This window comes from Anguilla rostrata, chromosome 1 (genome assembly GCF_018555375.3).
Source record: "Anguilla rostrata isolate EN2019 chromosome 1, ASM1855537v3, whole genome shotgun sequence".
In the NCBI taxonomy this organism is placed as follows: domain Eukaryota; kingdom Metazoa; phylum Chordata; class Actinopteri; order Anguilliformes; family Anguillidae; genus Anguilla; species Anguilla rostrata.
This window is the reverse complement of record NC_057933.1, coordinates 83,894,245-83,920,934: the sequence shown is the minus strand read 5'-3', so window position 1 is coordinate 83,920,934 and position 26,690 is coordinate 83,894,245. Positions and strand designations below refer to the sequence as shown.

Sequence of the window (26,690 nt, the reverse complement as noted above, 5' to 3'; positions counted from 1 at the left end):
TCTCATCCCCAGTGGCAGAGTGTGATTGGCCCTCGGCTGGTAGCAGTAGGGCAGCACAGACGCGGCATGCTAGTTACAGCTCTACTGAAGGACACTAAATATAGAAGCAAAGGTACTGCATGTGTATTTTAGCAATATAGACTGCCCAGTGACTCATGGATAATCATGATGATGAAGATGATGAGGATGATGCTCTCTGGTACAAAGAGACAGAGTACACACACACTCCGTCTGCAGTTACTGAAAACCGGAAGTCGCTGTTTGCCATGCCCCAGTGGAGACAAGCTCTTTGAAATCTGTGCCTGGGACTTGTGGGCAGTGATTTCTTTGATTTGACTTTGCATGTTTGGCCTTATTTTGTTCGATTCCTACTCTTGCCTCAGCCCTGGGCATTTACCTGAGACAGGTGAGAGCGACAGCTGAAGCAGAAAGGTCCGTTACCCTCAGACAGACATGACTACATCTACCCAGAGGCCATAGAAGCAGAGACAGGTACGGCCCATTAGCAACGGCGACAGCAGGGTGCACACGAGGGCTCATGGTCTGGATTCCCCTCCGTGGAGGAAGTTGCCCCAGGATGGTGTAGGTGATGGGATATGTAGTTGCCCCAGGATGGTGGAGATGGTGGGATATGTAGTAGCCCCAACATGGTGGAAATAGTGGGATATGTAGTTGCTCCAGCATGGTGGTATATGTAGTTCCCCCAGCAAGGTGGATACGGTGGGATATGTAGTTCCCCCAGCATGGTGGAGATGGTTGGATATGTAGTTGCTCCAGCATGCTGGGATGGTTGATGTATGCCCAGCATGGTGGTATATGTAGTTCCCCCAGCAGGTGGATACGGTGGGATATGTAGTAGCCCCAGCATGGTGGAGATGGTGGGATATGTAGTTGCTCCAGCATGGTGGGATATGCAGTTCCCCCAGCATGGTGGAGATGGTGGGATATGTAGTTCCCCCAGCAAGGTGGAGACGGTGGGATATGTAGTTCCCCCAGCATGGTGGAGATGGTTGGATATGTAGTTGCTCCAGCATGGTGGGATATGTAGTTCCCCCAGCAGGGTGGAGATGGTGGTAAATGTAGTTCCCCCAGCATGGTGGAGATGGTGGGAAATGTAGTTCCCCCAGCATGGTGGGATATGTAGTTCCCTCAGCATGGTGGGATATGTATTTCCCCCAGCATAGTGGGATATGTAGTTCCCTCAGCATGGTGGGATATGTATTTCCCCCAGCATAGTGGAATATGTAGTTCCCTCAGCATGGTGGGATATGTATTTCCCCCAGCATAGTGGGATATGTAGTTCCCTCAGCATGGTGGGATATGTAGTTCCCTCAGCATGGTGGGATATGTAGTTCTCCCAGCGTGGTGGACACAGTGGGATTGCACTGTTTTCCCAGTGGCCTCAGTGCTGAATCCTCATCAGAGCTGCACACAGCACATTGAGTCAGTATGGAAGCAGGGCTGTGTCTTTGTGCTGTTGTGTGAGGTTAACGCGGATCTCATATTGGTCTCACTGTTGTCAATGCAACACCTTGACAAAACAGAAATGATCGTTTTGCTGTTACTGTTGCCATGGTATTCTGAATGCCTTTACACCACCACTGCAGATATTTCCATGTGCTCTTCACACGTACCTGATATTCTCCAACAACCGTCTGTGTATCCATACAACTTTGTCTGTGTATCCATAGGGCTGTGTCTGTGTATCTATAGGGGATGTGTCTGTGTATCCATACGGCTGTCTGTGTATCCATATGACTCTGTCTGTGTATCCATAGGGCTGTGTCTGTGTATCTATAGGTGATGTGTCCATGTATCCATACAACTCTGTCTGTGTATCCGTAGGTGTATCCGTAGGTGTATCCGTGGGGCTGTATCTGTGTATCCATATGACTCTGTCTGTGTATCCATAGGGCTGTGTCTGGGTATTCAATGTGAGGAAAAACAAAAGAGCAACTTTTCCTCAATAATCGTTTCACGAAGTGATTCAGTACAGTTCGTTCACCCAAAAGATTCGTTCTTTTGGACGAATCGTTCGCGAACGACACAACACTAGAGCACACAGTCACTCTATCAGCCTCCCCAGAACAGAGGGGTTAAGCTGCAGCTTTTAGCATGTTAATATCAGCAAACTAAAGCTAATCCCTGCACCTCCCTAAAAACAAGGCTTTTAAGGAAGGCTAGCTCGTCCCGTTCCTTCTTCTTCCTTTAAATCACCTCAGATGAGAAAAAAATGTTAACACCATTTAATAAAAAAAAGAAAAAAAACAGAAAGAAAAACAACATGACATAAAATTTCATTCTGCATTATTCTATCCGAGGGAAAACTGTGAGGAGTTGTATTGATATTTATGAGATGTATTTAAGACGCCTCAGTACATCACACATCTGGGTGCACAGAAGGAGTGGTCTTCTTTTAGGATTGAGACCATCTGTCTGTATTCAGGCAAACGACACTTAATCCATTACAGCCCGGCAGACAGCGAAAAATAGAAACTCACAGATGATTGTTGTTACGTGTTGCTGACCTGCCAATTAGAAATGACACATCGCTAGGATGGATTGTTTGCCCATTGCGTCCGCTGGGATCGTTCACGAGGCCTGGAAGTGAGGTCAACAGATCACTGTCCTGGATTTTTAAATTTCAGCGTTCATAAAGACGACGGTGCTGTGCAGTCACCTAGCCAAGCAAGTCCACTGCGCTAAAATTATGCAGCTAGTTTCTGCACGTAAGCAGTTACTGTACAGCTAGTTTTCTGCACTAGATTACACAGTATTTGATAGAACACAGCTAGTTTCTGCACTAAGATTACACAGCTAGTTTCTGCACTAAGATTACACAGCTAGTTTCTGGACAGTGCTGCTCTCTGCTTTATTTCAGCTCATTGAGATTGACGTCTCTCTTGGCAGTAGGACCCGGGGCCTACATGTCTCTGGACTACGGTCAGCTCTTGGTTCTGTGATTTAATTATGCAGTGAGATTTTGGACCATGTTGACCATGTTGTGTGTTTAGATTATGACAGGGGTGAACAAATATAGTCCTGGAGGGTCAGTGCTGGTTTTCTTCAAACCAAGTATCTGTGCTCATTTTAGTAAAACCAAAGCGCCAGTTCACTCCTGTCTCAGAGCGCAGTCTGCAGCTGCAGCTCACTGATCTGATGAGTGATTGGGCTGCTGGAATAGCCAGGGGCAGAAGCTGGGGGCATGAGCTGGGGCAGAAGCTGGGGGCATGAGCTGGGGCAGAAGCTGGGGGCACGAGCTGGGGGCAGAAGCTGGGGGCACGAGCTGGGGGCACGAGCTGGGGCAGAAGCTGGGGGCACGAGCTGGGGCAGAAGCTGGGGGCACGAGCTGGGGGCAGGAGCTGGGGCAGAAGCTGGGAGCAGAAGCTGGGGTCACGAGCTGGGGGCAGACCCTGAAACGGGTCGGGTCCGGGCGTGCACCCCATGGATCGAGCAGCAGTGGTGAGCCTGGTACCCTGGAAGTTCAGAGTCCCGTGGTTCTGTGCGGGTGTTTCTGATGGCACACACTCGCAGTTCTGTGCGTCTATTTCTGATTCCGCACACTCTCTTATCCCATTGACTGCCTGGGGCCATCCACTCCCAATGTAGGTTAATGGATTTCTAAGTGTTTAAAACCTGCTGTTTTTCAGAGACAGAGAAAGAGATAGTTTTACTCTTTCTTTCCCATACAGCTGGTTCTGCTAAACTGAAATGAGCTGGTTCTGGGCTTGGTGGGTGAGGTCAGGAAAACCTGCATGCGTGGGGGGGGGGGAGACCTGCATGATTGGGGGGAAGCCGCGTATGTGGACAGAGGGAGTTTTCCGTTGCATAGAATGCCAAGCTGCAGTCCTGGCTGCAGTCTTTGACAGGAGAGCAGTAAAACATGAATGTGAGTAAACTGGGCTGTGTAGCTGTGCGGCTGTGCAGTAGGTCTGAAGCAGGACTGTGCTGTAAGTCTGTAGCAGGGCTGTGCTGTAGGTCTGTAGCAGAGCTGTGCTGTACGTCTGTAGCAGGGCTGTGCTGTAAGTCTATAGCAGGGCTGTGCTGTAGCAGGTCTATGCAGTAGGTCTATAGAAGGGCTGTGCAGTAGGTCTGTAGCAGGGCTGTGCTGTAGGTCTGTAGCAGGGCTGTGCTGTAGGCCTGTAGCAGGACTGTGCTGTAGGTCTGTAGCAGGGCTGTGCTGTAGGTCTGTAGCAGGGCTGTGCTGTAGGCCTGTAGCAGGACTGTGCTGTAGGTCTGTAGCAGGGCTGTGCTGTAGGTCTGTAGCAGGGCTGTGCTGTAGGTCTGTAGCAGGGCTGTGCTGTAGATCTGTAGCAGCGCTGTGTTGTAGGTCTGTAGCAGCGCTGTGCTGTAGGTCTGTAGCAGCGCTGTGCTGTAGGTCTGTAGCAGGGCTGTGCTGTAGATCTGTAGCAGCGCTGTGTTGTAGGTCTGTAGCAGCGCTGTGTTGTAGGTCTGTAGCAGCGCTGTGCTGTAGGTCTGTAGCAGCGCTGTGCTGTAGGTCTGTAGCAGGGCTGTGCTGTAGATCTGTAGCAGCGCTGTGTTGTAGGTCTGTAGCAGCGCTGTGCTGTAGGTCTGTAGCAGGGCTGTGCTGTAGGTCTGTAGCAGCGCTGTGCTGTAAGTCTGTAGCAGCGCTGTGCTGTAGGTCTGTAGCAGCGCTGTGCTGTAGGTCTGTAGCAGTGCTGTGCTGTAGGTCTGCAGCAGGGCTATGCAGTAGGTCTGTAGCAGCGCTGTGCTGTAGGTCTGTAGCAGTGCTGTGCTGTAGGTCTGCAGCAGGGCTATGCAGTAGGTCTGTAGCAGCGCTGTGCTGTAGGTCTATAGCAGGGCTGTGCAGTAGGTCTGTAGCAGCGCTGTGCTGTAGGTCTGTAGCAGGGCTGTGCTGTAGGTCTGTAGCAGGGCTGTGCTGTAGGTCTGTAGCAGCGCTGTGCTGTAGGTCTGTAGCAGGGCTGTGCTGTAGGTCTGTAGCAGGGCTGTGCTGTAGGTCTGTAGCAGCGCTGTGCTGTAGGTCTGTAGCAGTGCTGTGCTGTAGGTCTGCAGCAGGGCTATGCAGTAGGTCTGTAGCAGCGCTGTGCTGTAGGTCTGTAGCAGTGCTGTGCTGTAGGTCTGCAGCAGCGCTATGCTGTAGGTCTGTAGCAGGGCTGTGCTGTAGGTCTGTAGCAGCGCTGTGCTGTAGGTCTGTAGCAGGGCTGTGCTGTAGGTCTGTAGCAGCGCTGTGCTGTAGGTCTGTAGCAGGGCTGTGCAGTAGACAGCTCTGGCTGCTGCTCTGTGCTGTAAATGTAAATGTTGGATGTGTGGGAGAAAGCTGCTGCTCCCATGAGAACACCGACACCTCAAGAGAACATTCACACTGCTTCTCTCCCTCTCTCTATCCCTCTCTTTTCCATCAGTCTGCTTCTCTCCCTCCATTTCTCTCCTCATCGCCACCTCCATCTCTCTGTCTCTCTCCACTTCTTCCATCCTCTACCTATCCATCTCTCCATCTCTCATCTGTACCTGTCTTCCCCTGGCTCCGCTCTGTAAGTTCTGATGTCTGTATTGTGAGTGAGCAGATCTGGCCGTGCAGTGTAAACACTGAGAAGCTGGAACGACCTTTTGTTCATTTCAGAGTGTGCAAATACTCAAAGGAGCTCCCTCCTGATTCTAGTCGACAGTGGATATTACCTGCAGAGGAAAAGCTCTAAACACACAACAGAATGGGCGTGTCTGTGTATGTGTGTGTGTGTATGTGTGTGTGTGAATAATTGTCTAAATATGTGAGTGAGTGGTCATGCTCTTATTGAATCTGTGTGACCATCTTTCATTAATTTGTCAGGAGATAGGCTTTAATAAAGACTTCCTTAATGGTGAAGTAAATAGGCTTTAATTAAGACTTCCGGTATGGTGAATCTATTGAATATATCTCTCACAACCAGCTTGCCAGAATATTGAAAGACTAAGACTAATTCAAAATTTCACTATGGAAACCAACGGAAAACATCCTACAGTGGTCTGAATCTTTCTGTATGAGGGCTGAGCCAGAGCTAGAAGTGCTGTCAAGAGCACTATGATGTCACAGTTCACCTACTGTGGTGTCATCATTCAGGCAAGAGCATGCCAAGCACTGCCTGTTACGGCTGGCTCGACTGGCCGCAACAAACAAAGTCCAGATGCATCTAAAACACGACAGAAACTGATCTAAAAACAAACCCAGACATTTATTAATCTAAATAACAAACAAAAACACACAAAGTTCACAAAACCAAAGCTCTCCACCAAATCACAAACCCCAAAATAAAACCTCTAACTCTGCATCATACTACTGGGCTTTATATTGGGCTACAGGCAGGTGGAAGCAATCAGGCAATTAAGTAATTACGCAACTACCTCCACCTGCACTACCCAGGCAAGCAGAGGCAGGGGACGTAACACCCCCACCCTTAAGACAAAAAAAAAAAAGACAAAAACTAAAGGCCTTTTTTTTCCCTTCAAATTACTATACAAAACAAAAAAAATAAATACCAAATGTCCACAAATTGTCCAGAGAAATCTGCCACTGTAGGGAAGTGTGTGTCTGCGCGCAGCCTCCTCGCCGCCGCAGGGTACTGTGTGTCTGCGCGCAGCCTCCTCGCCGCCGCAGGGTACTGTGTGTCTGCGCGCGTCGTCCTCGCCGCCGCAGGGACCTGTGTGTCTGCGCGCGTCGTCCTCGCCGCCGCAGGGACCTGTGTGTCTGCGCGCGTCGTCCTCGACGCCGCAGGGACCTGTGTGTCTGCGCGCGTCGTCCTCGACGCCGCAGGGACCTGTGTGTCTGCGCGCGTCGTCCTCGACGCCGCAGGGACCTGTGTGTCTGCGCGCAGCCTCCTCGCCGCCGCAGGGTACTGTGTGTCTGCGCGCGTCGTCCTCGCCGCCGCAGGGTACTGTGTGTCTGCGCGCAGCCTCCTCGCCGCCGCAGGGACCTGTGTGTCTGCGCGCGTCGTCCTCGACGCCGCAGGGACCTGTGTGTCTGCGCGCGTCGTCCTCGACGCCGCAGGGAACTGTGTGTCTGCGCGCGTCGCCCTCGACGCCGCAGGGACCTGTGTGTCTGCGCGCGTCGTCCTCGACACCGCAGGGACCTGTGTGTCTGCGCGCGTCGCCCTCGACGCCGCAGGGACCTGTGTGTCTGCGCGCGTCGTCCTCGACGCCGCAGGGACCTGTGTGTCTGCGCGCGTCGTCCTCGACGCCGCAGGGAACTGTGTGTCTGCGCGCGTCGTCCTCGACGCCGCAGGGACCTGTGTGTCTGCGCGCGTCGTCCTCGACGCCGCAGGGACCTGTGTGTCTGCGCGCGTCGTCCTCGACGCCGCAGGGACCTGTGTGTCTGCGCGCGTCGTCCTCGACGCCGCAGGGAACTGTGTGTCTACGCGCGCCGTCCTCGGCGCCGCAGGGTACTGTGTGTCTACACGCGCCGTCCTCGGCGCCGCAGGGTACTGTGTGTCTGCGCGCGTCGCCCTCGACGCCGCAGGGAACTGTGTGTCTGCGCGCGTCGTCCTCGACGCCGCAGGGTACCGTGTGTCTGCGCGCGCCGTCCTCGACGCCGCAGGGTACTGTGTGTCTGCGCGCGTCGTCCTCGACGCCGCAGGGACCTGTGTGTCTGCGCGCGCCGTCCTCGACGCCGCAGGGAAGTGTGTGTCTGCGCGCGTCGTCCTCGACGCCACAGGGAAGTGTGTGTCTGCGTGCGTCGTCCTCGACGCCGCAGGGACCTGTGTGTCTGCGTGCGTCGTCCTCGACGCCGCAGGGACCTGTGTGTCTGCGTGCGTCGTCCTCGACGCCGCAGGGACCTGTGTGTCTGCGCGCGTCGTCCTCGACGCCGCAGGGAAGTGTGTGTCTGCGCGCGTCGTCCTCGACGCCGCAGGGAACTGTGTGTCTGCGTGCGTCGTCTTCGACGCCGCAGGGTACTGTGTGTCTGCGCGCAGCCTCCTCGCCGCCGCAGGGAAGTGTGATGGCAGATCCCGGACGAGCCCCCATTTTGTTACGGCTGGCTCGACTGGCCGCAACAAACAAAGTCCAGATGCATCTAAAACACGACAGAAACTGATCTAAAAACAAACCCAGACATTTATTAATCTAAATAACAAACAAAAACACACAAAGTTCACAAAACCAAAGCTCTCCACCAAATCACAAACCCCAAAATAAAACCTCTAACTCTGCCTCATACTACTGGGCTTTATATTGGGCCACAGGCAGGTGGAAGCAATCAGGCAATTAAGTAATTACGCAACTACCTCCACCTGCACTACCCAGGCAAGCAGAGGCAGGGGACGTAACAGTGTGCAAATACTCAAAGGAGCTCCCTCCTGATTCTAGTCAACAGTGGATATTACCTGCAGAGGAAAAGCTCTAAACACACAACAGAATGGGCGTGACTGTGTATGTGTGTGTGTATGTGTGTGTGTGAATAATTGTCTAAATATGTGAGTGAGTGGTCATGCTCTTATTGAATCTGTGTGACCATCTTTCATTAATTTGTCAGGAGATAGGCTTTAATAAAGACTTCCTTAATGGTGAAGTAAATAGGCTTTAATTAAGACTTCCGGTATGGTGAAGCTATTGAATATATCTCTCACAACCAGCTTGCCAGAATATTGAAAGACTAAGACTAATTCAAAATTTCACTATGGAAACCAACGGAAAACATCCTACAGTGGTCTGAATCTTTCTGTATGAGGGCTGAGCCAGAGCAAGAAGTGCTGTCAAGAGCACTATGATGTCACAGTTCACCTACTGTGGTGTCATCATTCAGGCAAGAGCATGCCCAGCACTGCCTGGAGAAAACCTTTGCTAAAGCAGCAAACAGCACATCTCTGTCACTGGCTCTCCTGTAGTACTGTGTGGCCTGTAGGGTGTGAAATGGTCCCTGGCTCTCCTGTAGTACTGTGTGGCCTGTAGGGTGTAAAATAGTCACTGGCTCTCCTGTAGTACTGTGTGGCCTGTAGGGTGTAATATATTCACTGGCTCTCCTGTAGTTCTGTGTGGCCTGTAGGGTATAAAATAGTCACTAGCTCTCCTGTAGTACTGTGTGGCCTGTAGGGTGTAAAATAGTCCCTGGCTCTCCTGTAGTACTGTGTGTGGCCTGTAGGGTGTATAATAGTCACTGGCTCTCCTGTAGTACTATGTGGCCTGTAGGGTGTAAATAGTCACTGGCTCTCCTGTAGTACTGTGTATGACCTGTTGGGTGTAAAAGACTCACTGGCTCTCCTGTAGTACTGTGTGTCCTGTAGGGTGTAAAATAGTCCCTGGCTCTCCTGTAGTACTGTGTGGCCTGTGGGGTGTAAAATAGTCACTGGCTCTCCGGCAGTACTGTGTGTGGCCTGTAGGGTGTAAAATCATCAACTAGCAGGTGACTGGGTTTGGGGATAGCATGTGCTGTTGGAGAAAAAGACCATTTGGATATTCCAAATCAGGAATTAAATAAATTAAGGTAAATAGATTTTGAATGAAAGCATACCGTGCTCATTTTGGACGAACTGACTGGTGTCTTTGTTGGTCACATGATCAAAGCACACAGGTAATGACCTGTGCTTCAGTTTTGGACTGATCAAAAACACAGCAAGAAGGGTTCTGAAGAGACAGGTGTGGGGATATAATGAGACATCCTTCACTTTTTAAATACTGCTATGCTCTCTACTCCCCTGTCTCTCTCTCTCCTCTCCTCTCTCTCTCCTCCCTCCCTCCCTCCCTCTCCCCCTCCCTCCCCCTCCCCCCCCTCCTGTCTCTTCCCTTCCTTCCTCTCCTCTCCCTCCTCCCTCTCTCCTCTCCTCTCTCTCCCTCCTCCGCCTCCCTCTCCCTCCCCTCTATCTCCCTCCTCCACCCTCCCCCTTCTCCTCTACCCTCCTCCCCTCCCTCTCTCCTCCCTCCCTCCTCTCTCCCCTCCCTCCCCTCTCTCTCCCTGTCCCACAGACTCAGAGGCACGCAGATAATCTCGCTGACGCCTCTCTCTCGCGGGTTTCGCGCTGCCTGCCCCCGTGATTTCACAGATATTCCTCAGTTTGACTAAGTGTGGCGTTGGATTCCTCCCGCGGCCGCCAACGCTCGCAGGGCTGCGGGAACATCACACACACGTCCCGCTCAGGCCCAAGCAGCAAAGCCGCTCATTCATAAACACCGTCGTCACGCTCTTCCAAATAAATTAGGCTCTCAAAGTATCAATATCCAACTCAAGTCCTCTGTGACTTGCTCAATTCGTTTGTTCAGATATGTAAGGATGACACTATTGGCAGTACAGAGAGGAAATTTGTCAGTTGAAAAGCTCAACAAAAGATTTTTAACTGCCAGAAAATAAACTGAAATTAATTTGAATAAGCTGTGGAGGATAAGCCTTGATTTTGAAGCTCACAAAAGCAGACATCAGCCTTCCGTTTGCTCTGTACAGAAGGAACTATGTCAGTGATGTCATAATGAGTCATTTTTCTTTGGAGCTGCATCAGTGATGTCATAATAGGCTGCAGTTGTGACATCGTAATGAGCTCTTTGCAGCTTTGGCGCTGTTGTCATATGGAGCTATTCTCTGGACCATAGTGTAGAAGAATAGGCTAGGGTGTGAATGTCTGCTCGAACACTTTGAGCCAGAATAATGAGTCAGGTTAGGCCCCCGTGCTGGAGCTCGGAGTCTGTAGCCGGTTGGGTTAATCACATCTCTTGTTCTGCCACGTGAAACCGCTTAGTCGTGTTTTAAAACTGGCACGGAACAATTATACTTTTCATCCTGTTCAGCCTGGAGCTTGGCATCATGGGTTAGTTCATTTGGATCACTGAGCACCTCATCTCATCCGCAGCGATGGAGAAGGGGAGAAAACTGACATACATATACTTCGCACCCTTCAGTAAAAAAGCTTGTTTTATATTTCAGAGGTTAAGCAGTGGTGTGTATGAGGACATGGCCAGCTCTCCAGACTCGCAGAAGTGTTTTTGTGAAGGGGAGGATGGGTCTAATGAGGCCCTCTTGTGGCTTTGCGTGTGTCTCCTCTGGTCTTTGAGTGTGTGTCTCATCTGGTCTGTGAATGTGTGTCTCCTCTGGTCTGTGAGTGTTTGTGTGTGTGTGTGTGTGTCCTCTGGTCTGTGAGTGTGTGTGTGTGTGTGTGTGTGTGTCCTCTGGTCTGTGAGAGTGTGTGTGTGTGTGTGTGTCCTCTGTCTGTGTGTGTGTGTGTGTGTGTGTCCTCTGGTCTGTGAGAGTGTGTGTGTGTGTGTGTGTGTGTGTCCTCTGGTCTGTGAGTGTGTGTGTGTGGTGTGTCTCTGTCTGTGAGAGTGTGTGTGTGTGTGTGTGTGTGTGTGTCCTTGGTCTGTGTGTGTGTGTGTGTGTCTGGTCGTGTGTGTGTGTGTGTGTGTGTGTGTGTGTCCTCTGGTCTGTGAGTGTGTGTGTGTGTGTGTGTGTGTGTGTCCTCTGGTCTGTGAGTGTGTGTGTGTGTGTGTGTGTGTCCTCTGGTCTGTGAGTGTGTGTGTGTGTGTGTGTCCTCTGGTCTGTGAGTGTGTGTGTGTGTGTGTGTCCTCTGTCTGTGTGTTGTGTGTGTGTGTGTGTGTGTCTCTAGGTTTGAGGTGTGTGTGTGTGTGTGTGTGTGTGTCCTCTGGTCTCTGGTGTGTGTGTGTGTGTGTGTGTTGTGTCTCTGATGTGTGTGGTGTGTGTCCTCTGGTCTCTGATGTGTGTGTGTGTGTGTGTGTGTGTCCTCTGGTCTGATGGTGTGTGTGTGTGTGTCCTCTGGTTCTGAGTGTGTGTGTGTGTGTGTTGTCCTCTGGTCTGTGAGTGTGAGTGTGTGTGTGTGTGTGTGTGTGTGTGTGGGTGAGTGTCTTGGTCTGTGTGTGTGTGTGTGTGGTGTGTGTGGTGTAGTGTGTGTGTGGTGTGTGTGTCTCTGGTTGTGTGTGTGTGTGTGTGTGTGTGTGTCCTCTGGTCTGTGAGTGTGTGTGTGTGTGTGTGTGTGTGTGTGTCTCCTCTTGGCTGAGGCACTTCAGAGGGCTCTGGGTGTGCTCAGTTCAGGAAGTTTACTCAGATTTAATTTGGCCCTGCTCTGTCATTATCTCCTCTGATTGGCTGTCCTGACAGTCTTTTTACACCCTGTGACATGTTAATGGCCCTGTGAGTCTAATTTAGCCGTATTACACCCCGTCCTGTGTGAATGGATGAGTTTTGCAGTCTTCTTTGAGTCTAATTTAGCCGTATTGCACCCCGTCCTGTGTGAATGGTATTCTGTGAGTCTACTTTAGCCTTATTCCTCCCTGTCCCGTGTGAATGGGTGAGTTTTGCGGTCTTTAACGTACAGCTGGATGAATAATGCACAGATCCCATATGGGCTCCCTGCTAAACTGGACCTCTCATTGTGGCGGTCACATCATGTGATGCCAGAGGCTGCCCCGGGGCATGATGGGAGTTATTGAGACCAGGCTGGTGATCTGGAACACCATCATGTCTGCAGGGTATTTCCCCTCTGTCTAAATCACCATGTGTGTGTGTGTGTGTGTGCATATGTGTGTGTGTGCACACATACTCACACACACTCTCACATGCACACACACACTCACACACACGCACGTATGCACACACACTCACACACACCCACACACACATACACACACACATGCACACTCACACACTCACACACACACATACGCACACATACGCACACATACGCACACAGACTCACACACACACACACACACATATGCACACGCATGCACACACAGAAACACATACACACACACACGTACACATACACACGCACACTCTCGCATACACACAAACTCACACACACACACACACACGTACACACGCCATTCTGCATGCTCCTCTCCTTGTTTCATACAGAGATGAGGGTCCCACTGCATGCTGGGAAAGTGGCCTAGGGGTCAGTGTAAATATAGCTGCTGGTTCGGAAGCGGTAGGGAGAGGCTGCAATACCATGCTCATCCTGTGGGAGCACTGTGTGGAGCTCAGGCTATTTCCAGCACTCTCTGCAGCTATTTTGAAGCTCATGGTGTCTGAGACTCTTTTGTGCGCTGGTGCCGTGTGACTATTCAGCCCTTTGGGGTTTTTTTCTGTTGCACTTCATTCTACGGTGCAATGGAAGAAAAATGCCCCCACAATGCCTTCCATACATCCAGGCCTGAAGCTGAGGAACATACGAAAACAGAAAAAAACGATCTCTCTTCTTTTAAGAGACAGAGAAAAGTAGAGAGAGAGAGAAAGAGAGAGATTACCAAAACCAACAGGAGACTTCATCCATGAACCTGTGGGGAGTCAGGGAGGATAATGACATCACTGTCCTTATTAATTATGTTATTTGGACACGCCCAGTCCTGTTAAAGCCCCGCCCCCACTGGGCCTTTGTCACATCACACCACGCCCCACTGCCCCCCGCGCTACCCCATAATGCTTTGCAGGTCGTGTGCTGCTGCTGCTTTAACATGGAGAGAGGAGAATGTGAGAGGTAACAGCTGTGATCATCTGTAAATGTTTTATTTGGATTGTGATTGCTGTCCTACTGGAGGGTTTAATGTGAGGGGAGTACTGCTGTCCTACTGGAGGGTTTAATGTGAGGGGAGTACTGCTGTCCTACTGGAGGGTTTAATGTGAGGGGAGTACTGCTGTCCTACTGGAGGGTTTAATGTGAGGGGAGTACTGCTGTCCTACTGGAGGGTTTAATGTGAGGGGAGTACTGCTGTCCTACTGGAGGGTTTAATGTGAGGGGAGTACTGCTGTCCTACTGGAGGGTTTAATGTGAGGGAGTACTCGTCCATGAGGCTTATGTAGGGAGTACGCTGTCTACGGAGGTAATTGACGATACTGCTGTCTATGGAGGTTTAAGGCACTGAGTAGCTGCCCTACTGAGGGTTTATGTCAGGGATACCGCTGCCACTGAGGTTTAATGAGGAGTACTGCTGTCTACTGGAGGTTTAGTGAGGGTACTGCTGCCTACTGGAGGTTATGAGGGATACTGCTGCACTGAGGGTTAATGTGTGATACTCTGTCTAATGGTTTTAATTGGATGGATATGCTGTCCTACTGGAGGGTTAAATGTGAGGGGAGTACTGCTGTCCTACTGGAGGGTTTAATGTGAGGGAGTACGTCTACTGGAGGTTAATGAGGATACGCTGTCCTACTGGAGGGTTTAAATGTGAGGGGAGTACTGCTGTCCTACTGGAGGGTTTAATGTGAGGGGAGTACTGCTGTCCTACTGGAGGGTTTAATGTGAGTGCAGTACTGCTGTCCATCCTGCTGCATGAGCAAGTACTGGAATGAAGAGCCAGATGGAGGGTTATGAGTCAACCTGCTGGCCCATATCTGTGTGAAGAACAGAAACCTTACAAGTTAAATTCCAGCTCTCTATCTCTCTCCCACTCCATCTCTCCATCTCTCTCGCCCTCTCTATCTGTGTACCACTCCATCTCTCTGTGTCTCTCCATCTCTCTCTCTCTCTCTCTCTCCAGTATCACTTTTTGTTAGTGCTTTTATTAAAACATTTCACCGTTGTTTAAGCAAACGCTGACAACTTAAAATGAACGAGACAAAACTAAATCTGAAAGGGACTCTGTTTCCGGCCGGGCCTGTCTTGGACCCTGGGCTCACTCTGTGTGCATGGAGGGCCTGTGGATGTGAGTGAAAGCTGTGGATGTGAGTGAAAGCTGTAGATGTGAGTGAAAGCTGTGGATGTGAGTGAAAGCTGTAGATTGAGTGAGCTGTTGAGTGAAGCTGGAGTAGTGAAGCTGGGAGTGGGAACGTAGATTGAGTGCTGTAGATGATGAAGCTGTGATTGAGTAGAGATGAACTAAGATGAGTTTTCTATGCGATGTATGCTGAATAACCGTGGTCATGTGAGTAATGAGCACAGACCAGCACAAAGACTTACGCAGGAGTGATGTCAGAGAGAGTGACACACACACACGCACACACATACACACACGAGTGCACACATACACACTCACAAACACACACATACACTCACACATACAGACACTCGCACACACTCATTCACACACACATGCACACACACTCCTACCTAACACACACACACACTCACACACACACTCACTCCTACCTACACACACATACTCACTGACACACACACACACACACACACACATGCACACTTACTCCTACCTACACACACACATACGTGCACACACACTCCTACCTAACACACACACTCACTCCTACCTACCTACCTACACACACACACGTACTTCTACCTGCACACTCACTTGCACACACACACTCACTCCTACCTATACACACACGCACACTCACTTGCACACACACACTCACTCCTACCTATACACACACACTCACACACTCACACACACACAGTTTAAGTGGAGGCGCAGTTATTTCTGAAGGTGTTGGGCTCCGGCCTGAGTGAGTAAGAGGATATCCCCTGCGCAGTTTCATCCCCATTAATGAACTGCACAGCGTGATCTCTGTAACTCAGCCCCATAATTACCCCACAGACAGGAGCTTGCTCTTCCACCCTGCGTTCGTCTTCCTCACCGGAGCGCCCGATCCTGGGGCCCTGCCTGGAGAGCGCACGGCCGTGCCGCAGGTCAATCAGCGCACCTCATAAATATCCCATCGCTCAGAACGACCCTCTGGTGGCTCTCCTTCTGCTAACACACGTCTGCGTTTATTATTTCCTTCCTCCACTGTGTTCAGCAGAAGGGCGAGAGAAAGAGAGAGAGAGGCGCAAAGTTATGAATAAAAATAACATTGCCAAGTTCAGCACTATGTGTTTCACAGGTGATTTTTAAAACACGTATATTTAAATATTTCATCAAGGGTTAGTTGAACCTACTTTGTGGCCTATACTGTTAAGGCTCTGTTCCAGTGTGTGGGTGGGCTCCATGATCTGGTATCTGTTAAGGCTCTGTTCCAGTGTGTGGATGGGCCCCATGGTCTGGTATCTGTTAAGGCTCTGTTCCAGTGTGTGGATGGACCCCATGGTCTGGATTGAATCCTAATGATACCAGTACTGAGTCTGGACAGCAACCCCACATCGTGACACACAATTGGCCCAAGAAGAGATGGATTCAGTCAGCTGAGATGACAGGGTTTTATTGCTCAACAGTGACCCCTGGTGGTCAACAGAGGCATGCTCAAGCTACACGTATAGTGTTCTGAAAAGTGAGCAGAAACAATGGTTTGACATAACATCTTTCGCAGGAAAGCATGCGCTTGTCTGCATGATTATTGTGAAGATGACACAGTAGGTGTACAATGTCATAATCCCGTGTACCTGAAATTCCGTTGACTTTACCTGGGATGTCCAGGTGTGCTGCAAACCTTCGCTGGCGCGTCAGAAGCACAAGGCACAGAGCGTAAACACTGAAGCGCACAGACATGTTCTCTTAGTTGTGGCATCAGTGCAATGATGCAGCCGTGTCACATCTGTGACTGCTCTGTCCATGCTGGGTGTGTAGATCCATGGTGCAGGTAGAGTCACTGAACTTGGCAAGATCTATAGTGCAGGTAGAGTTACTGAAGGTTGACATGATCCATGGTGCAGGGAGAGTTAGTGAAGTAGATCCAGTTCTTGTGTAGATCCAGGGTGCAGGTGGAGTTACTGAAGTAGATCCAGTCCTTGTGTAGATCCAGGGTGCAGGTAGAGTTACTGAAGCTTGACATGTTGTACTGTTCTGTAGTGCGCGTGGTTTGTGTGTAATGGAGCTTTATCAGGTTAACTCTCAGTGCCGACTTCCCTTATTGAATAAAGGAGAGCTCAGAGTAATCTAACAAGATCAGAATGACAGATGGTACCTTAAACACTAACGCACAGCATTGATCGCATGCACATCTTGTTTGTCTCTCTCTCTCTCTCTATTTATCCCCTTCCTCCTTCTTTTTGCAATTTCTTTCTCTTTTACTTTCTCATTTTCCCTCCTACTTCAAGAAGAAAAAAATGATAAGGCATCACAACAGCAAACTTGTCTGATAGAGCGGACAGTGGAGGTTAGGAGAGAGAGACAGGTTCACAGGTGTGGAGTTTGCTTTAATTCAGGTTCATTGGAGGAGAGAGAGACAGGTTCACAGGTGTGGAGTGTGCTTTAATTCAGGTTTATTGGAGGAGAGAGAGACAGGTTCACAGGTCTGGATTGCGCTTTAATTCAGGTTTATTGGAGGAGAGAGAGACAGGTTCACAGGTCTGGATTGCACTTTAATTCAGGTTTATTGGAGGAGAGAGAGACAGGTTCACAGGTGTAGAGTCTGCTTTAGATCAGGTTCATTGGAGGACAGAGAGAGACAGGTTCACAGGTGTGGAGTGTGCTTTACTTCAGGTTTATTGGAGGAGAGAGAGACAGGTTCACAGGTGTGGAGTGTGCTTTAATTCAGGTTTATTGGAGGAGAGAGAGACAGGTTCACAGGTGTGGAATGTGCTTTAATTCAGGTTTATTGGAGGAGAGAGAGACAGGTTCACAGGTGTGGAGTGTGCTTTAATTCAGGGTTATTGGAGGAGAGAGAGACAGGTTCACAGGTGTGGATTGCGCTTTAATTCAGGGTTATTGGAGGAGAGAGAGACAGGTTCACAAGTGTAGAGTGTGCTTTACTTCAGGTTTATTGGAGGAGAGAGAGACAGGTTCACAGGTGTGGAGTGCGCTTTAATTCAGGTTTATTGGAGGAGAGAGAGACAGGTTCACAGGTGTGGAATGCGCTTTAATTCAGGTTTATTGGAGGAGAGAGAGACAGGTTCACAGGTGTAGAGTGTGCTTTAATTCAGGTTTATTGGAGGAGAGAGAGACAGGTTCACAGGTGTAGAGTGTGCTTTACTTCAGGTTTATTGGAGGAGAGAGAGACAGGTTCACAGGTGTAGGGTGTGCTTTACTTCAGGTTTATTGGAGAAGAGAGAGACAGGTTCACAGGTGTGGAGTGTGCTTTACTTCAGGTTTATTGGAGGAGAGAGAGACAGGTTCACAGGTGTGGAGTTTGCTTTAATTCAGGTTTATTGGAGGAGAGAGAGACAGGTTCACAGGTGTGGAGTTTGCTTTAATTCAGGTTTATTGGAGGAGAGAGAGACAGGTTCACAGGTGTGGAGTGTGCTTTACTTCAGGTTTATTGGAGGAGAGAGAGACAGGTTCACAGGTGTGGAGTGCGCTTTAATTCAGGTTTATTGGAGAAGAGAGAGACAGGTTCACAGGTGTAGAGTGTGCTTTAATTCAGGTTTATTGGAGGAGAGAGAGACAGGTTCACAGGTGTGGAGTGTGCTTTACTTCAGGTTTATTGGAGGAGAGAGAGACAGGTTCACAGGTGTGGAATGTGCTTTAATTCAGGTTTATTGGAGGAGAGAGATACAGGTTCACAGGTGTGGAGTGTGCTTTACTTCAGGTTTATTGGAGGAGAGAGAGACAGGTTCACAGGTGTGGAATGTGCTTTAATTCAGGTTTATTGGAGGAGAGAGAGACAGGTTCACAGGTGTGGAGTGTGCTTTACTTCAGGTTTATTGGAGGAGAGAGAGACAGGTTCACAGGTGTGGAATGTGCTTTAATTCAGGTTTATTGGAGGAGAGAGAGACAGGTTCACAGGTGTGGAGTGTGCTTTAATTCAGGTTTATTGGAGGAGAGAGAGACAGGTTCACAGGTGTGGAGTGTGCTTTACTTCAGGTTTATTAAGCTCTCACCAGTATCTGCTGAGCTATGAAGGTTAACATGAGGATCCCCCTTTACTGCTCACAACAAGACCCACATACTGAGTGAAATAACACATGTGATGCTTTTTATGACATTATGACGCAGCGGAGATGGGGAATTAGAGTTCTGGAAGGCTGGTATTCATGCTGCTCTTTCGTTCCAAAAAAAATATTTTTAAATGCTGTGTCAGTTTTAATCCAGCAGCCGTGTTCAGCAGTGCTGGCTGACTGCAGAATCGGCCTGGAGCGGAGCGCTTCATCAGGGTGCGTGAGCAGGCCGGGGCTTCATCGGGGTGCGTGAGCAGGCCGGGGCTTCATCAGGGTGCGTGAGCAGGCCGGGGCTTCATCAGGGTGCGTGAGCAGGCTGGGGCTTCATCGGGGTGCGTGAGCAGGCCGGGGCTTCATCAGGGTGCGTGAGCAGGCCGGGGCTTCATCGGGGTGCGTGAGCAGGCCGGGGCTTCATCAGGGTGCGTGAGCAGGCCGGGGCTTCATCAGGGTGCGTGAGCAGGCCGGGGCTTCATCAGGGTGCGTGAGCAGGCCGGGGCTTCACCAGGGTGCGTGAGCAGGCCGGGGCTTCACCAGGGTGCGTGAGCAGGCCGGGGCTTCATCAGGGTGCGTGAGCAGGCCGGGCTTCATCAGGGTGCGTGAGCAGGCCGGGGCTTCATCAGGGTGCGTGAGCAGGCCGGGGCTTCATCAGGGTGCGTGAGCAGGCCGGGGCTTCATCAGGGTGCGTGAGCAGGATCAGGGTGCGTGAGCAGGCTGGAGCTTCATCAGGGTGCGTGAGCAGGATCAGGGTGCGTGAGCAGGCTGGAGCTTCATCAGGGTGCGTGAGCAGGATCAGGGTGCGTGAGCAGGATCAGGGTGCGTGAGCAGGCCGGGGCTTCATCGGGGTGCGTGAGCAGGCTGGGGCTTCATCAGGGTGCGTGAGCAGGCCGGGGCTTCATCAGGGTGCGTGAGCAGGATCAGGGTGCGTGAGCAGGATCAGGGTGCGTGAGCAGGATCAGGGTGCGTGAGCAGGCCGGGGCTTCATCGGGGTGCGTGAGCAGGCTGGGGCTTCATCAGGGTGCGTGAGCAGGATCAGGGTGCGTGAGCAGGCCGGGGCTTCATCAGGGTGCGTGAGCAGGCCGGGGCTTCATCAGGGTGCGTGAGCAGGCCGGGGCTTCATCAGGGTGCGTGAGCAGGATCAGGGTGCGTGAGCATGATCAGGGTGCGTGAGCAGGCCGGGGCTTCATCAGGGTGCGTGAGCAGGCCGGGGCTTCATCAGGGTGCGTGAGCAGGCCGGGGCTTCATCAGGGTGCGTGAGCAGGCCGGGGCTTCATCAGGGTGCGTGAGCAGGCCGGGGCTTCATCGGGGTGCGTGAGCAGGCCGGGGCTGCGGCTCGTTAATTCGTCATAAATACGGGGTGAAATAAGCGAGAGCGGTTGATTAAATCAGAGCTGCTGCTGAAGATGGTCCTCGTTGCGCCTCTTTGTTTTAATGGGATGAGCAGATGGGGTCGGTTTGATTAAATGTCCCCGTGCTTACGGGACGGTCCCACACCCTCACTGGAGCGGTGCTCGTAATCCCCGGCCCGACCCTTACCAAGCTTCCATGGCTGCTTTAAATATGCGCCTCGCCGTGGTTCTCCTGTAGGAGGAGATTAGGCACAGCATCCACTTCCTGTGATGTGTCAGTGTCAGGTGTTAGCCTCTGTGCAACAATGTAACACTGCAACAGTGTAACAGTGTAACATTATAACACTGTAACAAAGTAACAGTGCAACAGTGTAACGCTGTAACATTAGAACACTGTAACAATGCAACAATGTAACGCTGTAATAATGTAACACTATAGCAATGTAACACTGCAACACTGTAGCAATGTAATGCTGCAACATTGTAACAGTGTAGCACTTACCCCCAGCTAGTTGAGTGTCACTCTGTAACACTGCAATGCTGTAATGCTGAGTCTCTTAGTGCGCTCGGTGCTCTGTGGATGAATGTGTGATAGGTTTCCTTTTGCTGTCGGTTTTGAGCCCGGCCCACCTGAGTCTGCACCTGTGAAGTGTAAAACCTGGGCGTGATTCGGCTTGGAGTTCATCAATCCTGGGATGTGCTCTAGTACCCATAATGCACTGGGCTGGCTGAGTGATCTCAACCGGTTTGGAACATGATATCTTCAAGGCGTCCGATAGCTGTGGTGTGGGAGTTATATTTGGGTTATAAAACAGAGTGACATTTTCTCCTGACAGTATCATGCACACGAATGTGTCTGTAAGGAATCCAGCATGTGTGTAATGGTGAGAAGCACTTACTTCTCACCACAGGTGTGACCAGCTATCTGCGTGTTCGCTGGCTTTTTTTCCAACCAATTATTCTGAGCAATGCTGATTCATTTCTACGTCAAACCCCTGTAACACGTTTTCACTATACCGTCTGGATCTGCTGCTCATGAGTTCGTGAAAATATGTTGGATCAGGTTAGCTGCTGGGCTAATTAAATAATTCTGAACAAAATATAAATTAAGAATAAAAATGCATTGCCTGTCTTTCCATGCCTTCCCAGTCAGTTTTAAGTAAAAAAAAAAAAAAAAGAATGAAATCGGTCTGCATTGTTATTTGAGGCTTTTTTTGTTTCGTTTTTTTTGGGTGTGGGGTGGGCAGCACGGTGGTGCAGTGGGTAGCACTCTCGGCAATCTCGGCTTGGGGCCTTTCTGTGTGGAGTTTGCATGTTCTCCCCGTGTCCACGTGGGTTTCCTCCCACAGTCCAAAGACATGTGGGTAAGCTAATTGGAGACTCTAAATTGCTCATGGGTATGAATGTGAGTGAATGGTGTGTGTGCCCTGCGATAGACTGGCGGCCTGTCCAGGGTGTATTCCTGCCTCTCGCCCCATGCACGCTGGGATAGCCTCCAGCCACCCTGCTCAGGATAAGCGGGTGTAGATAACGGACGGATGGATGGATAGATATTATAGACACAATCTAAAGAAAACTGTTTTAATAATTTAATTACAAGAATAATTCACAAGAAAGTCGTTCCTGGCTGCTTGCCAGACTAGTTAGCTATCAAGCTAGCGTCAGTGAGCTAAGGAGAGTTTATGCCTTATTGATGTTTATGTGTACATCCCCATTGATTATGGAACCACTGAAGAACTGTCCCACATCAGGGGGGATACCGTTGCGTAGGTCGACTCTTTTGACTAGGTGGAAGAGGCGCAATGCTCGGCCTGGTGTGGGTGCTGCTCCACCTTCTCTGGCCCCAGAGTTTTGGCCGGCAACAGAACTCTCCCCTTATGGACATGATCTCTCTCACCTAACGACACGCATACGATAGTTTCAGATGCTTCCATTTTGTGACTGATGATGGTCATATGATTTTCTTATCTTGACTCGAATGACTGCTTAGACACAGAGTGATAATTTAAACAGAACTATAAACAAGCATTAGATGCCATAGCCATAAAATACAGTTATCATACCATGGCTATTAACCAATCAGATTGCAGGATTTGCCCGACCCCATTTTAGAATGGTACTGTTTGATTCCTGATTAGGTCCATCTGCACACTATGGAGCCGCAGACAGAACATGCTCACCTGTCTGTGACTAACATTAATGGTTGCCAGGATACTAAAAACAACTGTTTGTCGGAACTATATTTGTGTTGGAAGCCAGTAATGTACAAATATGCTTAATAATCAATCAAGTTGTAATGTGATTTTTTAACGCAAATTCGTAATTTCTTTGGAAAGTTGCTATGCTAGAAGCAGGTGAAGTTTACCAAGCTCATCAGTGATTTAAAAGTAAACCCTTCAGGGTGATTCAGCCCTGTCTGAGAGGCCATTCCCCCTCATTGTGTAGTCTCTTAGCCTTGTGTGTGCGTGTCTTAGCCTTGTGTGTGTGTCTCAGTCTTGTGTGCGTGTCTCAGCCTTGTGTGTGTGTCTCAGCCTTGTGTGTGTGTCTCAGCCTTGTGTGTGTGTCTCAGCCTTGTGTGAGTGTCTTAGCCTTGTGTGCGTGTCTCAGCCTTGTGTGTGTGTCTCAGCCTTGTGTGCGTGTCTCAGCCTTGTGTGCGTGTCTCAGCCTTGTGTGCGTGTCTCAGCCTTGTGTGTGTGTCTCAGCCTTGTGTGCGTGTCTCAGCCTTGTGTGCGTGTCTCAGCCTTGTGTGCGTGTCTCAGCCTTGTGTGTGTGTCTCAGCCTTGTGTGTGTGTCTTAGCCTTGTGTGTGTGTCTTAGTCTTGTGTGCGTGTCTCAGCCTTGTGTGCGTGTCTCAGCCTTGTGTGTGTGTCTCAGCCTTGTGTGCGTGTCTCAGTCTTGTGTGTGTGTCTTAGTCTTGTGTGCGTGTCTCAGCCTTGTGTGTGTGTCTCAGCCTTGTGTGCGTGTCTCAGCCTTGTGTGTGTGTCTCAGCCTTGTGTGTGTGTCTCAGCCTTGTGTGCGTGTCTCAGCCTTGTGTGTGTGTCTCAGCCTTGTGTGCGTGTCTCAGCCTTGTGCGTGTCTCAGCCTTGTGTGTGTGTCTCAGCCTTGTGTGCGTGTCTCAGCCTTGTGCGTGTCTCAGCCTTGTGTGTGTGTCTCAGTCTTGTGTGCGTGTCTCAGCCTGTGTGGTGTCTCAGCCTTGTGTGGTGTCTCAGCCTTGTGTGCGTGTCTAGCCTTGTGTGCGTGTCTCAGCCTTGTGTCGTGCTAGTTTGTGGGTGTCAGCCTTGTGTGCGTGTCTCAGCCTTGTGTGGGTGTCTCAGCCTTGTGTGCGTGTCTCAGCCTTTGTGTTGTGTGTGTGTCTCAGCCTTGTGTGCGTGTCTCAGCCTTGTGTGTGTGTCTCAGCCTTGTGTGCCGTGTGTTTCTCAGCCTTGTGTGCGTGTCTCAGCCTTGTGTGCGTGTCTCAGCCTTGTGTGGTTGTCTCAGCCTTGGTGTGTGTGTCTCAGCCTTGTGTGCGTGTCTCAGCCTTGTGTGTGTGTCTCAGCCTTGTGTGGTGTCTCAGCCTTGTGTGGTGTCTCACTTGGTTGTTGTGTGTGTGTCTCAGCTTGTGTGTGTGTCTCAGCCTTGTGTGTGTGTCTCAGCCTTGTGTGTGTCTCAGCCTTGTGTGTGTGTCTCAGCCTTGTGTGTGTGTCTCAGCCTTGTGTGCGTGTCTCATCCTTGTGTGTGTGTCTCAGCCTTGTGTGCGTGTCTCAGCTTGTGTGCGTGTCTCAGCCTTGTGTGCGTGTCTCAGCCTTGTGTGTGTGTCTCAGCCTTGTGTGCGTGTCTCAGCCTTGTGGTGCGTGTCTCAGCCTTGAGTGGTGTCTCAGCTTGTGTGCGTGTCTCAGGCTTGTGTGCGTGTCTCAGGCTTGTGTGCGTGTCTCAGCCTTGTGTGCGTGTCTCAGCCTTGTGTGCGTGTCTCAGCCTGTGTGTGTGTCTCAGCCTTCGTGTGCGTGTCTCAGCCTTGTGTGCGTGTCTCAGCCTTGTGTGCGTGTCTCACCTTGTGTGCGTGTCTCAGCCTTGTGTGCGTGTCTCAGCCTTGTGTGTGTGTCTCAGCCTTGTGTGCGTGTCTCAGCCTTGTGTGTGTGTCTCAGGCTTGTGTGCGTGTCTCAGGCTTGTGTGCGTGTCTCAGGCTTGTGTGCGTGTCTCAGCCTTGTGTGCGTGTCTCAGCCTTGTGTGCGTGTCTCAGCCTTGTGTGCGTGTCTCAGCGTTGAGCGTGTCTCAGCCTTGTGTGCGTGTCTCAGCCTTGTGTGCGTGTCTCAGCCTTGTTCTCGTCCTTTCGTTTCCAGCTGACTCCGGCGGAGCCCTGTCCCGGTCCCAGCGCCCCCTGTCGGCCCGCGTGGCCCGCAATGCCCCGGCCATGAAGGGGTACCATGTGACCCGGAGCCAATCCCAGCATGCCCCGGGGCCGTGCCACTGCGGGCCGGAGGACTTTGACGCCTTGCGCGACTACATGCCCGGCCCCCAGGACTACGCGGGTCACAGCAACCACGCGTACTTCCCCCCCGGGGCGCCCCCCGACCTGGCCCACCGCCGCGTGCCCTCCTACGGGGGCGGCACCTTCCCCCGCTCGCACCCGGGTCAGCAGCAGCTCTACGATGGGCCCCCTGGCCCCGCCCACTACGGCCACGCCCCCAGGAAGTCCCAGCGGGCCTCTCCCGGGGAGCTGGAGCAGTACGAGCGGCAGCTGGAGGGGTACCACACGCTGCAGTACCAGCGCGCGGCCAGCGGGGGGCAGCAGAGGGAACGGCCCGAGAGCCCCAGCCGGATCCGCCACCTGGTGCACTCCGTCCAGCGCCTCTTCACCAAATCCCACTCGCTGGAGGCTCCCGCCAAACGGGAGCACAGCAACGGGAACGCCCCCCGCGAGAGGGCCGGGGCCGGGGGCGGAGCCGGGGGTGGCCACGCCCACCGCAGCCCCGCCCAGCGCGCCCCCCGCTCCGCCCGGCGCAGCAAGAGCCACGACCGCAGCAAGAGCCGCGATTCCCGCCACCGCAGCCGCAACGCCGGCTGGTGGAGCTCCGACGACAACCTGGACAGCGACAGCGGATACCCCCTGGGCAGCAGGGGGCGCCGCAGGGCACCGCCAGGCCAGCCCAGCCTGGAGGGGGCGATCCAGGACCTGACGCTGAGGAGCATGAGGGGCCCAGGGCCCCCGGGGGACTGTCTGAGCTGCTCCTCCGTGGGCGTGGCCGGGGACCCGGCACACGCCCTGAAGATGAACGCCTGGGCCGCCATGGCGGCCAGCCAGGCACGCGAGGCCTACCCCGGCCCCGCCCACAACAAGGCCCTCGTACCACTGGAGCCCAAAGGGAAGGAGCACGGGCTGCACTACCTGCAGGTACCCCTCCCCTCGAATACACACACTACCTGCAGGTACCCCTCCCCTCGAATACACACACTACCTGCAGGTACCCCTCCAAACACCCGAATACACACACTACCTGCAGGTACCCCTCCCCTCGAATACACGCACTACCTGCAGGTACCTCCTCCCTCGAATACACACACTACCTGCAGGTACCCCCCCTCGAATACACACACTACCTGCAGGTACCCCTCCAAACACCCGAATACACACTACCTGCAGGTACCCCTCCAAACACCCGAATACACCACACATACCCTGCAGTACCCACTACCTGCAGTACCCCCTCGAATACACACACTACCTGCAGGTACCCCTCCCCTCGAATACACACACTACCTGCAGGTACCCCTCCCCCGAATACACACACTACCTGCAGGTACCCTCCCCTCGAATACACACACTACCTGCAGGTACCCCTCACCCGAATACACACACTACCTGCAGGTACCCCTCCAACACCGAATAACACTACCTGCAGTACCCTCCCCTCGATACACACACTACTGCAGGACCCCTCCAAACACCCGAATACACACACTACCTGCAGGTACCCCTCCCCTCGAATACACACACTACCTGCAGGTACCCCTCCCCTCGAATACACACACTACCTGCAGGTACCCCTCCCCTCGAATACACACACTACCTGCAGGTACCCCTCCAAACACCCGAATACACACACTACCTGCAGGTACCCCTCCCCTCGAATACACACACTACCTGCAGGTACCCCTCCCCTCGAATACACACACTACCTGCAGGTACCCCTCCCCTCGAATACACACACTACCTGCAGGTACCCCTCCAAACACCCGAATACACACACTACCTGCAGGTACCCCTCCTCTCGAATGCACACACTACCTGCAGGTACCCCTCCCCTCGAATACACACACTACCTGCAGGTACCCCTCCAAACACGCGAATACATACACTACCTGCAGGTATCCCTGCCAAACACACACACATAAACATGGACACACACACACACACTCCTACTCACACACACGCACACTCACACACATACACATGGACACACACACACACACACAATCATACTCACACACACACACACACACACACACGCACACACACACATAAACATGGACGCACACACACACAATCATACTCATACTCACACACACACACACACACACACTCAGTTTGTATCTGCGGGCACAGGACACAGTAATTGATTTCTTGCTGTTATTTGCATGTGTAACACATTCACTGGAAAGTATTGATTATGCTTGTTTAGTTGGGGAATTGTAAACGCACAGCGGGGCCTGCA

The 26,690-nt window shown here is 51.7% G+C and overlaps 1 protein-coding gene across 5 annotated transcripts in view; it reads left to right on the top strand.

Moving 5' to 3' along the window:
- The window catches only part of LOC135241066 (disks large-associated protein 3-like), a 69,340-nt gene that overhangs the window by 24,762 nt on the left and 17,888 nt on the right, over window positions 1–26,690 (top strand). For all 5 annotated transcript variants that reach the window (XR_010325880.1, XM_064311208.1, XM_064311183.1 and 2 more), the window contains exon 3: window positions 24,318–25,369. Coding sequence is in view for 4 of the 5 variants with exons in the window: in XM_064311208.1 (XP_064167278.1) it covers window positions 24,389–25,369 (981 nt within the window). In the remaining variant the exon portion in view is untranslated. The remainder of the gene's footprint in view (window positions 1–24,317; window positions 25,370–26,690) is intronic.